This window comes from Neofelis nebulosa, chromosome 10 (genome assembly GCF_028018385.1).
Source record: "Neofelis nebulosa isolate mNeoNeb1 chromosome 10, mNeoNeb1.pri, whole genome shotgun sequence".
Classification (NCBI taxonomy): Eukaryota; Metazoa; Chordata; class Mammalia; order Carnivora; family Felidae; genus Neofelis; species Neofelis nebulosa.
This window is the reverse complement of record NC_080791.1, coordinates 66,156,166-66,169,550: the sequence shown is the minus strand read 5'-3', so window position 1 is coordinate 66,169,550 and position 13,385 is coordinate 66,156,166. Positions and strand designations below refer to the sequence as shown.

The window sequence follows — 13,385 nt, the reverse complement described above, 5'->3', positions numbered from 1 at the left end:
AGTTCTGTAGCTCAATCTCATTTTTGTCCCTGATTAATAACTACTGATTAAATACCTTTCTTTTAGAGATGAAGAGGCTCAGAAAAGCAAGGTTCATTTCCTCAAGATCACATAGTTAGATAAAAGCATAGAAAATACATATGAAATATGATCCACATTCAAACTGCCTATATCCACAGGCAGGTTTGGGGGTAATTCTCCAGCCTACTTTCTGGGAGAATCTGCCACCCCACCCATAGACCCTGATAACCAGAAAAGATGGTGTATGTAAGGCTGGCCAGTGGTCTATGCCCTATGTGGCCTAGCTTATAAAGTCAAGCTAATTTTGATAAGTCAAACCCACAAATTTTCCCTCCCTGGAACATGACCTAGGAAATAAAGGAAAATCTTGAGTTGGCTTTGGGTGGGAAGCCTGAGACAACAAGGCTGTGATGAGCTACATGTAAACTCAATGATACAAAAAGGAAGCCTGTCTGCAGAGAAAAGAAGGGAGCAGAGATGCCACGGAGGAGGCGAGGAGGAAGAGAAAGGAGTGGGATTAACCTCCGGTCCTGACTTCTTTGCAATTCTGGTTCCTGTGAAGCCCCACAGTTGTTCAGCAGTTCCTGTTCTCTGCTTCTTACAAGCTCTGCTGTATCCTCATAATATATCTCTTTTTTCCTAAACTGGCTTGACTGGCTTTCTGTGTTTTCCAACTATTAGAGCTCTGATTAAAAGTACCAAGCCAAAGAACTTTGATCTCCAATATAAATAAAATTAGTTCCAAATGAAGTCAAAACTAATGGCACTCATGAAAAAAGTCTTAGTATTCTAATACATAAAGCATCAACAATGCTATATAACGCTGACAAATTATGTTCTCATATATTAGCTAGAATCTTAATCAAATGAAAATCTTATTTGGTTTTCGTAATCTCATAAGATGGGTAAGGCAAGATTATTGTTATTTTCATTTAGCAGATAAGAAATCTCAGATCCAAAAAAACCCCAAAAACCTCAGATCTAGAGAAGTCATGTAATTTGCTCAGTCACACACCTACTACATGGCAAAATAGAAACTCTACTTGGATTTTTTATTATACATGTGTGCTACTTGAACCCCATCAGCCTTACAGTTCTCACAAATGAACACATTGGCATTCTTAAGTAGAGTACTTTGGATCAAGGTTTTCAAATTGGGCACCACTGATATTTTGAACAGGGTAATTCTTTCTGGGGGGGCTGTCTTTATGTCTTGCAGGACATATACCCACTAGATGCCAGTAATACTCCCCCAATTGTGGGGGGCGCCTGGGTGGCTTGGTCGGTTAAGCATCCGACTTCGGCTCAGGTCATGATCTCATGGTCCATGAGTTCGAGCCCTGCGTCGGGCTCTGTGCTGACAGCTCAGAGCCTGGAGCCTGTTTCAGATTCTGTGTCTCCCTCTCTCTCTGCTCCTCCCCTGTTTATGCTCTGTCTCTCTCTGTCTCAAAAATAAATAAACGTTAAAAAAAAAATTAAAAAAAAAAAATACTCCCCCAATTGTGACAACCCAAATTGTCTCCAGACATTGCCAAATGTCTCCTGGTGGGGGCGGCAAAACTACCTCCATATGAGCACAGCTGCTTTACATACTCTAGGTCTTTTTTTTTTTTTTAAAGTTTATTTATGTTGAGAGAGAGCCTGATCAGGAAAGGGGCAGAGACAGAGAATCTCGAGTGAGCTCTCTGCTGACAGCCCCAACCTGGGGCTCAATCCCGTGAACCATGAGATCATGACCTGAGCTGAAATCAAGAGTCAGATGTATAACTGACTGAGCCACCCAGCACCTCAAACTCTAGGTCCTTCTTGTCTTATGACAAGAAATTTGGTTTCATGTAAGAGATCAGCTCAGCAGCACAACTAGTATGTTTATATTACAGATGGAAGAAAAAGTTCTCAACTATAAGCATCAAAATGAAAAAAGTCTAGAGCTTTGAAACAAGACTATTTACAAAAAATCTGCTTTAGCTACAGACTTTTTATTGTTCATTATTTATTTTAAAGTTCAGCCAGGCACAGAGTTACAGTTCTTAAGCATTCTAGCACAAGTAGGAGTACCAAGAGATAAGCCAAGAAGTTACAGGTGCTGTTTATTTGCAGGGGTTCTTTTGGGATATTTTGACCCTTTAATACTATGTACTGGGCTCTCAACCTCAAATATGATACTAAACTGTATCAAAGGAGGGAGGTTTGGGGCACTTGGGTGGCTCAGTCCGTTGAGTGTCTGACTTCAGCTCAAGTCATGATCTCAAGGTTCATGAGTTCAAGCCCCACACTGGACTCACTGCTGTCAGCATGGAGCCCACTTCAGATCCTCTACCCCCCTTTCTCTGCCTCTCCTCTTGCTTGTGCACACTCTCTCAAAAATAAATAAACGTTAAAAAAAATAAAGGATGAAGGATTCGTGAATTTCTGGTCCAGCACTAAAATGATGAAAAGAAATTATGAATCACAAGTGCAAACCACATATATAATTAAAAATGTTCTTGGGGCATCTGGGTGGCCCAGCCAGTTGAGCTTCTGGCTTTGGCTCGGGTCATGATCTCATAGTTTGTGGGTTCAAGCCCCACGTCAGGCTCTGTACTGCCAGCTCGGGACCTAGAGCCTGCTTTGGATTCTGTGTCTCCCACTCTCTCTGCCCCTTCCCCACTACGCTCTGTCTCTCTTTCTCAAAATTAAACACTTTTTTTTTTTTAATTTTTTTTTCTAGCAGCCACATTTAAAAAACAAAAAGAGGGGCACCTGGGTGGCTCAGCCGGCTAAGTGTCTGACCCCTGATTTTGGCTCAGGTCACGACCTCACAATACATGAGTTTGAGCCCCGCATCAGGCTCTGTGCTGGCAGTGCAGAGCCTGCATGGGATACTTTCTTTCTCTCCCTCTCTGCACCTCCCTTGCTCACTCTCTCTTGCTCTCTCAAAATAAATAAACAAACATTTTTTAAAAAGTAACAAGAAACAGGGGAAATTAATTTTAGCAATTCTTTTATTTAACCCAGTATGTCTAAAATATTATCATTTCAACGTGTAATCAATATGAGAAATTATTGAGATATTTTATATTCTTTTTTTCATAATAAGTTTTCAAGTGCTGTATATGTATTTTACACTCACAGCACATCTTAATTCTAAGTGGCCATATTTCAAGTGCTCAACAGCCACATGTGGTTACCATATTGGACAGCCTACATCTAGTCTGTAAAGGAGGGGTACAAAGAGCAAAGGAGAAAAGGCTACAGTTGCAAAAAATCCTAGTCAACTTCCTTCTGTTTCTTTGTCTATTACCACCAACACCAAACGGTTGTATGTCTGCGGTAACAGGGCTTTTTATGACATTTTGCTTTAGCAATACTGAATTCCTAGTTATGTTTTTGGATCCAGAAATTAATTACTGCTGGCAACAGATAGACTTTAATGATAATAGTATATTATAATGTTACACAACCCAGTGGTAAATTCACTCATTTTTTACAAGACCCATTCTGTATTAGTTTACCACAAGTGTAGCTCTGTCTCTCCTTAAAAATGTTCCATTATTTAAAAACTTAATTGTTAGTCACTAATAGGAGATAGACTCTAAGGCACTGACCTACATCTCTTGAATGTATTTACACTACACTTGCATTTTAGTAGAGTATGTCTTAGGTGGATTTGACATCCTGCAGTTCAAAAAATAGTTCTCATTTTATGAATTCAAACACTTGAAAACTTTGCCAAGAATCACACAGTTGCAAAGCTGATGGGCTTGGTGAATTGCAAACTGTATTTATACTACTGCCGCTTCATGATACCATCTCAGAGAATAAACAGAAATACTAGCTATTCAGCAATGTTTAGAAGCATGAAATTTCTACCAGTGATGTCAGTTATTTTACCATTTACTATTATTATAAATGTAAAATCTTGATAACCCCTAAAAGTATCACTCCATGTTATTAAGTGTGATGCTAATGCTCAAGTTAAAATCGTGGCCCTGAAGCAATAATTTTAGAATAGGAGTTAAGTATGATAAAACTCTCAAAGAATGCAAACAACTACCATAGGGGAGGAATCAGCAAAATATTAGAGATAACTGCTGATATTTTCTCAAGGAGCAGCATTAAAGCAAGAATGTGCTACACTAATTATATACAAGCTCCAAGACACCCACCCAAACATGTCCCCCACAAACACAAAATTCAAAACAGAAGCTTTAATTAATCTAAGTTTTGGATTTTTGACTTGTAGATGTCCCAGGAAGCATCTGTGACTGCTTTGTACTTCCTACAAAAACCTTTCCACAAAACTTTTAGAGACACTGCTGCTCTGGGCTGTTGTCTGGATAAGAGATGACCAATGACTGGACCCAGGGTGAGCATCTAAAGCAAAGTCAGCCAACCCGTGGCCCAGGAAGCAGTCTGGTACAAAAACCATAAACAGTTTTACTCAGTAGGAACAATGATGACTAGCTAGGCTGGACCTTCTCTTCAGAAGTTGAAAAATAGGGTATGCAGGGAATCAGATGGGAGTGGAAGAAACAAAAAGACACAAAGAAGAAAGTAGTGAGGGTGAGTGAGTCCCCAAAAAGGTGGAGCCCTAGAAAAAGAATCCACAAACAACCATGGGTGGGGGCAGTCAGAAGACCATCTGGTCTCCAAAACTGCCTTGGATTCCAGAGCATAAACTTCATTTGGATTTCTGTGATATTTCTATTTCTTTAGTGCCACTCTGCAACCACACATAATGAATCCTGAAACCTGGGGTGGTTCAAGAAAGCTACTGCCTAATACATACACTCTTTCTCCGGAAAGATTTTCCTAGAGAGGCAATGATTTAGCTATTGCTTTCATCCACAGAAGGGCCTGGAAATGCTAAGGGAAAGAGATTCTTATATAAAAAAGTAGCTTTCCACACCTGCATTTTCTTCTCTTGCTCATTCTCTCCAATTATTCCAGTACCTGCTACACTTTCACTTCCATCAATGGACACCTGTAGGAATAAAATAAAGCTTAACAAAGTTTTACATTTTGGTATTTCTTTAGGTTGGGTGACAAGTACACAGGGATTCATTATCATTTATTTTTGTGTATGCTTGAAATTTTCTACTATAAAAAGTGGGGGGGAAACCCTTTTAGTCATATAAAAGATATATGTTCAATATAGGGAAAAAAACCCAGCCCTTCTGATGTAAAATGTAATTGAGACTTTCCTTCATGTTTTCCAATCTCTAATTTCTGTTTCTTAATTCATAAGCTGTTCCATCTATACCTTATTTTTTCTTTCGCGGCACTCATCCTTGAATATACATCTTTTTGTGAGTTATCTCTCACCATTTCTTTTCTAGAAATTCTTATTTCATTCCTTTTATCTTTATTCAAATAGTTCTTTCTACACTTCACTTCTTTTAAGATAAATGCTGATCTTCTCCTAGAGGCTTATCTGATTTTGACTTTGAATTGCTAGTTTCTTATTTGATAAAGTATGCTTTTTAATTTTATTTTCATGAAAAATAAAGAAGCCATATCTGGGATGTTCTTGACATTGTAAAATGCTGTACCTTTGCTGCATACTGTTCCAAAGCACTGATGGTGTCGGGGTCAATGGTGGCATCCCCGGTGTGCAGACCTGCTACTGTGCCGTCAGCCTGAATTGCCAAGATGGTATCAGACTGCGGGACTTGCACTGCGTGGTGGATGTATGCTGTGGTGCCGTCTTCCAGCTGAACTGCCTGTAATGCGCTCTGGTCATAACTATCTGGGGGAGTGGAAGAGAATGGCATTAAATTAAAGGAAGTCTGACAGAGTTATATGTTTAAAGGAAGAAGGGAATGAACTTTCACTGAGTAGTTCTATGAGCACCGGTCCACGTGCCTAACATGTGTGACTTCGTTTAATCCTCACAACAGTTCTGTGAGAGGTGGGTATATTCACCACTCTCATTCCATAAAAGGGAAACTGGAGGTTTGGGGAAGTAAAGCCACTTTTCTTAGGAACCAGAAAATTTCAAAAACTAACAATTAACAGTCAAAATCAGTATGTAGAGGAACCAGGATTTAAACTCATGTCAGTATGACTCCAAGATCCATGAGCTTTTTTTCCTTCTAAATAGCCACACCAAGATATATACAGCATTGTGAAATAATGAATCTAGACAATTACAATGAACCTGTGATTAAGTCCCACTGCTAAAGAAAAAAATTCAGGGTTTACTTGTTCTCAACTTTAATTAAACAAATTTACTTATAAGTTTAAGTATCCTAATTTTTAAAAAATTTCTCCCTTTGGTTTCACAACTACAGTCTTTCTAAAACATGTTATATCATTCTATAAAATATTTTATAAGGTAATAACAGCTAACATTTATTGAGCATTTACTATGTGACAAATATTGTTCTATGTGCTTTACAAATGCTTGCACACATTTTGTCCTCACAACTACCCTATGATGTGGATACTTATAATAATACTCATTCTACAGATGATGAAATTAAAGCACAGGGAGGTTAAATAATCTGAACAAGGTCACATAGCTAAAAGACGGCTGACCCAGATTTGAACCCGGATAGTCTGGTTGCAGAGCCGTGTTCATTACTCCTATGCATTCCACCTCAAAACCCTGGTCCTCCCTACACGAAATTAATATAAAGCATGAACACTTCTGTCCTATTTGCTTCAAATAAAGTTTAAGATTTTATTTAGATTTATTTATTTATTTATTTATTTATTTATTTATTTATTTATTTTTAGAGAAAGAGCATGCAAGCATGGGAGAGGGCAGAGAGGGAGAAAGAGAACCTTAAGGAGGCTCCATGCTCAGCACAGAGCCCAACGAGGGCTCAATCCCATGACGCTGGGATCATGACCTCCTGCACCAAAATCAAGAGTTGGAATGCTCAACCGACTGAGCCACCCAGGTGCACACAAATGGTGCTCTTTAGTTTTAAAGACCAACACGACAGGCAAAGGACTTTGCTTTAAAAAAAAAAAAAAAAAAAAAAAAATTTAAGAGGAAAAAAATAACTTTCAAATGCTTAATTTCATATTCGAAAAGCAGCCTCTATTTAAAGTTTTCTATTCCAACCTGTTACTTGACAGTTCAAATTGCTAGAAAGTTTTTCCTTGGACTGTGCCAAAATCTGCCATATTTCAGAGAACAAACACAAATCTTCTTTTACATGAAAGCACTTCAGCATGTAAAGGCAGGTCTTATTTTTCCCACACTCCCATTTCTCTCTTCCTATTTCCAAAGTTATTTTACCTTTGGAGGTGTGGTGAATAAATGCTGTAGTTCCATCTTCTAGCTGCACTGCTTGACCATCCTCTAAACGCAAACTGTCCCCTGCTCAAGAACAATGCTTACATTTAGATCTCATGTCTTCTAAGTACATTCTGATAACTCAGCAGCAAGAGTCAATAAACCATTAAACACATTATAAAGACCTATACGTGCTTTATGAGTCCTTGAACGTTTAGTATTTTCAGTAAAGCTGCTCTAAGTAAGTGCTTAGTAAAAAGATATTAGAACACTTGTTTTGGAAAATATACTAGAGAATTAGGAGAGTTGAAAGAAGGGAAAAAAAGAAGAAAATGAGAGACATGTAGGAATTAGTTCAAGTGACAGAAAGATTCACTTAGGACTGTTGTCCATTTATCTCTGGAGCGTAGTCCAGTAACTTCTTTCGTATCATTTTTTTTTTTAACGTTTATTTATTTCTGAGAGAGACAGAGACAGAATATGAGTGGGTTAGGGGCAGACAGAGAAGGAGACACAGAATCCAAACCAGGCTCCAGGCTCTGAGCTGTCAGCACAGAGCCCGACGTGGGGCTCGAACCCACAAGCTGTGAGATCATGACCTGAGCTGAAGTTGGCCGCTCAACCGACTGAGCCACCCAGGGGTCCCAGTCTTTCATATCATTTTTGAGAGAATGTCTCAATGAAGTCAAAATGGTCTTTAGATCCTCTCTTTGACACACGCGGATCTCCCCTTTCAAAAGGAAGACTAGAGACCTGAACCAAGTTTAGGCAGTAAGAGGCAGCTGGAGGTAACAAATCATGAAGCATGAGAATCAAGACGGTAAGTAAGTATCAAATACTTACTACTTTTAGGTATGGGTACATGTTGAACATAGGCAGCAGAACCATCCTCCAACTGAATGACCTGGCCATCTATGAGTTTTCCATCTGGAACAAAAGATTTAAGCCAATAAATTAGCACAAGCGAAAACTTTAAACTTTATACAATTTCAAAATGATATCAACTATAAAAACATACACTACTTAAGATCATGTTCATCTTGATTCTTCCCTCAATGTTCTGAAGCAATTCAAAAACACATCCAGTGATCCTATAGAAAGCAGAAAATCCTCCCTCAGCCATTCTTCCTCCCCTCCAACTTTCAGTTAAATAAGTTCAAGAGGAAGAGTGGCTCATCACAGCAAGCTACGTGAGCTGAATCTCTATTTACCTTTTGGAGCCACTTAGGAACAGTGACCCTGACTACAGAGAAGCTGAACCTGGGAATACTGGCAGATATGTCAGTGTATGTGAGGCCAGTTGTCATTCTCATTCCTGGGTGCTGTAAGTCCCTTGACTATGTATGCATGTGCTCAGTAGGTATCCATAAAAACAAGGAGTTTGAGAATTGGGCTATTTCTTGGAGCGAAGGAGACACTGATTTACAGTTGATGTTAAATAAACAAAACCAAACGTCTATACTTCTATGCATGTTTTGTAAAAACATTAAATAAATAATAACCTCAAGTAAAAAAGCAAGAAAGGTCTTACTAGAAATAGGTTGGGGACACTCCCCCACTCTCCCTTTAATTTTCACACCCCAGAGTGTATTCCAAAAATCTCAAAGGGAGTCCCCAAATTATCAAAACAAATTTAAGTTAACCTGAAACTATTTAAAAATTACCATATGCAATGGTAATATGCAACGAGGCATCTTCAGGATGGACTGGGAAGGGGGGTAAGCTGCCAGGTGTTCGAACTCTGAGGTTATGAATTGCTGGTATTAACCCATGGGCTGTATATGAGGCACATACCTTTAGAATTGTGTTGTATATAAGCGGTAGAACCATCTGCAAGTGTTACTGCTTGCAAGCTTACACCTTCCATATTTTCTAAATTGTCACCATCTATTATAAAAAAATAGTTATTTTCTTTAGATAACTATCACATGTATGTGCTGTTTAAGTTAAAAAATTTTTAATGAAAATTAGGCATAAGGCAGATTGCTTAAGACTCAAATGGGATTTATTCTAGCATTTATAAAAAAGATTTCCCTGCCCTATTGCACCCAGTATCCACAGCAAGAGAAGAAAGGCTTAGTTTTGGTCACGTTTGCTAAACAAGGAAGAGGGAAGTAAACACAGTGTTGTGAGTTTTCATTCTCCCTTAAGATAAATGATATTTCCAAACCCACGTGATCCCTTCACACAAAACTGCTCACCTGCCACCGTTACTGCCTCTGTCAAGCACAGGGTAACATGTTGAGCCTCCATTCCTCCTCCAGGAAACTCTGTCATTCCCTGAGAATCTCGATTTATTTGGGCTAACAACATTTTCTACCTTGAAGAAAAATATAGGCACTTGAGAACAAAGAACAATGCATATGAAATAAAAGCTACAAAGAATATTTATCAACCACAAAAATTTGCTACAGAAGTAAACAGAATTCAAAATTGGCTGAAATTTCACTTAATTTTAGTATATGTGCTGCCGAAACGAGCACAATGAAATTTCACTTAATATGCAGGGTTAAGAGTATTAACCCAAAGTCCAGAGCACGCCTTTCATATTCATCAGTAAACTACTGAGCACACTGACAAGTCTTGCCTATCAGTTTTGTAACATATCTAAAGTTTCCATAATCAGAGTTCTTTGGGTTTAACATAGTTGAAGATCCCCACTTATTCCCACAGTCCTGTTGAGTCAGTCGTCAGAAATCTATCCTGAATCTGGCCACTTCTCAGTTTGCCATTACTTCCCTGATTCCAGCCACTACCACCTCTTGCCCACGTTACTGCAACAGCATCCTAACTGGTCTTCCTGCCTCCATTGTGACCTCTCCAGTCTCCTCTCAACACAACAGTCAGAGTGCCCTTTTCTGGTCAAAACCTTCTGGTAACTTAGAGTAAAACCAAAAGTCCTTATGCTGCCCTATGAGGCCAATAATCTTGTCCCTCATTTCCTACTACTCTCTACCTCATTCATTGCATTTCAGCCACATTGGTGCCCTTGCTTTGCCCCATAGTGGGTGTTGTGTTGTCTCAGGGCCTTTACATTTGATGGTCCTTCTGCCTGAAACATACTTCTCCGTATCTTCATTGGTATTCCCTGATCTTCTTCAAGTCTTTGCTTAAGTCACCCCAATGGGAGCTTCCTTGTTCACCTCATCTCAAACTGCACCTCCCACCTCCAAACCATGATACACCCTAACCCTCTTCCCTCTTTCATATTTCTGCATAGCACTATAACATATTACATGTATTTACTTATTTTGTTTGTTTCTTATCTATCCTCCCCACCCCACCCACCCACCTACAATACACCAGGATTTTTATCTGCTTGCTCACTGCTGACTCACAGGTCTAAAAAGTACTTGACACACAGTAGACACACAATTGGTGCTGAATAAATGGATGAATGATAGCTCTTTTACCAATTACCACCACAACCCCCTTCCTCCATTCTCTCACTTCCTGGTCCCATCATCTCTGTGTGCCTTGGGTTGTCTCAAATAGGAGCTGGGATAACTTAGCTGCATTGAGCCAAGGAACTGGACCAGAGGATCTCTCGAGGACTTTCCAAGTCTAAAGATTTTATTTCAGTGTCAATATTTAAAAGAAAAATGTGCAGATTGTAATAATTTGCAATTATATTTATGTTTATGACTACTTAAAGCATTTTTGTTTTAGAAACACTATGAACTGGGGCAGCTGGGTGGCTCAGTCAGTTAAGTGTCCAACTCTTTTGGCTCAGGTCATGATCTCACAGTTCATGAGGTTGAGCCCTGCATTTGGCTCTGTGCTGACAGTACAGAACCTGCTTAAAATTCTCTCTCCTTCTCTCTTTGCCCCTCCCCCAGCTTGCACTCTAAATCTCTCTCTCTCAAAATAAACCAAAACAAAAAAAAAAAACCCTATAAACTGTATCCTTTTATTAAAAATAATTTTGTTTAATGTTTATTTATTTTTGAGAGAGAGACAGAGCATGAGTGGGGGAGGGACAGAGAGAGAGGGAGACACAGAATCTGAAGCAGGCTCCAGGCTCTGAGTTGTCAGCACACAGCCTGATATGGAGCTCGAACTCACAAACCACGAGATTGTGACCTGAGCCAAAGTCAGACGCTAAACTGACTGAGCCACCCAGATGCCCCAACTGTATCTTCTTTGAATTAGAGCCGGGAACTGTGGTTTAGGCTCATAGAAAAGCATCACAGCTATGGTGAAAGTCAATCAAAGGCTGACTTTTTAGGGAGTCCTGAAAGAGTCCTATCTATAACTGTTCATAGAGCAGGCTGAAACTTCAACACTTCCTTGCTACCTCTAAGAACTATCAGAGAAGCCTCAAAGTGTACGTTGGTATACTGCTGTTAAGACCCCTGATGAGGGGGCACCTGGGTGATGAGTTGGTTAAGCTTCCAACTCCTGATTTCGGCTCAGGTCACAATCCCAGGATCGTGGGATTGAGCCCCGTGTCAGGTTATGTGCTGACAGCGAGAAGCCTGCTTGGAATTCTTTCTCTCCCTTGTTCTCTGCCCCTCCCCTGCTTGTGCGTGCTTTCTGTCTCAAAAATAAATAGATATTAAAAAAAAAAAAAAGACCCCTGATGAGAATAGGACTGGGACAGATAAATTTTTTTTTTTTTTTCAACGTTTTTTATTTATTTTTGGGACAGAGAGAGACAGAGCATGAACGGGGGAGGGGCAGAGAGAGAGGGAGACACAGAATCGGAAACAGGCTCCAGGCTCCGAGCCATCAGCCCAGAGCCTGACACGGGGCTCGAACTCACGGACCGCGAGATCGTGACCTGGCTGAAGTCGGACGCTTAACCGACTGCGCCACCCAGGCGCCCCCAGATAAATTTTTAAAAAAACTTCTGTCACTATATAACAGAAACAAATTTAGATAAGGAAATGGAAAGAAAAACACCTATAAAGATGTAGTAAGCATTGTGATTTTTACAGTATTCACCTAGGAAATGAATTTTTAAAAGGCAGATTACAAAAAAAAAAAATAAATAAAAAAATAAAAAAAATAAAAGGCAGATTACAAGGTACTTTGGGTCGTGATGTTAAGAAATGTCTAAAGTTGTCATTTTCACTCAATTATATATAATCTCCAAATAACTACCATATGTAACATCAAAAGGTAACTGACAATATCTGTAATAAAAAAAAGTTATTTCTTGTCTGAAAGCTGGTCAACTGTTAAATTTCTTTTTTTTTTTTTTAAATGTTTACTTATTTTTGAGACAGAGAGAGACAGAGCATGAGCAGGGAAGGGGCAGAGAGAGAGGGAGACACAGAATGTGAAGCAGGCTCCAGGCTCCGAGCTGTCAGCACAGAGCCCGATGCGGGGCTCAAACTCAAGAACTGTGAGATCATGACCCGAGCCGAAGTCAGACACTTAACCGACTGAGCCACCCAGGCGCCTCAACTGTTAAATTTCTTTAGGAAGATTTCAACACCTACAGTTTCATTCCTAATGGAAAAAAAAGAAAAAAACGACATTAATAGAAAGATGAATAGACAACTATTCCCTGGACATGAACTGCTGGCAAATACATGAAGTAGTGATGGGAAAAAACATTCAGGGGAGTTCAAATGGCACTACAATTACCAGAGATAATAAGTGATGGCAGGTCCCTCTTATTTTTAAAGTTCTCAGAAAGACTCTGGGATACAAAGCCCTTTGTTAGAAAAAGATCACATGGGGGAAAAATGATAGTGAAGAAAAGAAGTAAACAAGCCAGAGATCAAACACCCCATAGTTGCTCACATATCCATCATCATGTCTTGATCATTTCTGTCATTGACATTTTCAGGTTGTGTGGAAATGAACATGTAAGACAGACACGATACCTTTAGAAAGGGCCACCTTATGAAAGGTAGTCAATTTCATGTGCTTTAGTCATGAATCATGGGCCAAAATCAGACACAGAGGAGGCTGTCCTGAAGCACTACAGGAATCTCCATGAAGACAGTGTGTAATATATAAACTTTCTGCCTTTCTGGAAGATGATGATGATGCATGTCAGCCTAAGAAAAACAAACATACTATAGAAATGTAGCAAATGTTATATACAGAATATATAAAGAAATTTTAGGGGCAGCTGGGTGGCTCAAGCAGTTAACGGTCTGACTTCAGCCCAGGTCAT

At 39.4% G+C, this 13,385-nt stretch overlaps 1 protein-coding gene across 6 annotated transcripts in view; it reads right to left on the bottom strand.

The window, feature by feature from the left end:
* ZNF143 (zinc finger protein 143) overlaps positions 1–13,385 on the bottom strand; it is a 55,333-nt gene that overhangs the window by 28,821 nt on the left and 13,127 nt on the right. For 2 of the 6 annotated variants that reach the window (XM_058688198.1, XM_058688195.1), the window contains exons 2-8: positions 13,090–13,266; positions 9,454–9,572; positions 9,047–9,139; positions 8,096–8,179; positions 7,256–7,339; positions 5,556–5,752; positions 4,913–4,987 (exon numbers count right to left, since the gene is read on the bottom strand). In XM_058688198.1, coding sequence (XP_058544181.1) covers positions 4,913–4,987; positions 5,556–5,752; positions 7,256–7,339; positions 8,096–8,179; positions 9,047–9,139; positions 9,454–9,565 — 645 coding nt within the window. In that variant the 5' untranslated portion in view covers positions 9,566–9,572; positions 13,090–13,266. The remainder of the gene's footprint in view (positions 1–4,912; positions 4,988–5,555; positions 5,753–7,255; positions 7,340–8,095; positions 8,180–9,046; positions 9,140–9,453; positions 9,573–13,089; positions 13,267–13,385) is intronic. The other 4 variants (XM_058688199.1, XM_058688197.1, XM_058688193.1 and 1 more) reach the window with 4 other exon arrangements.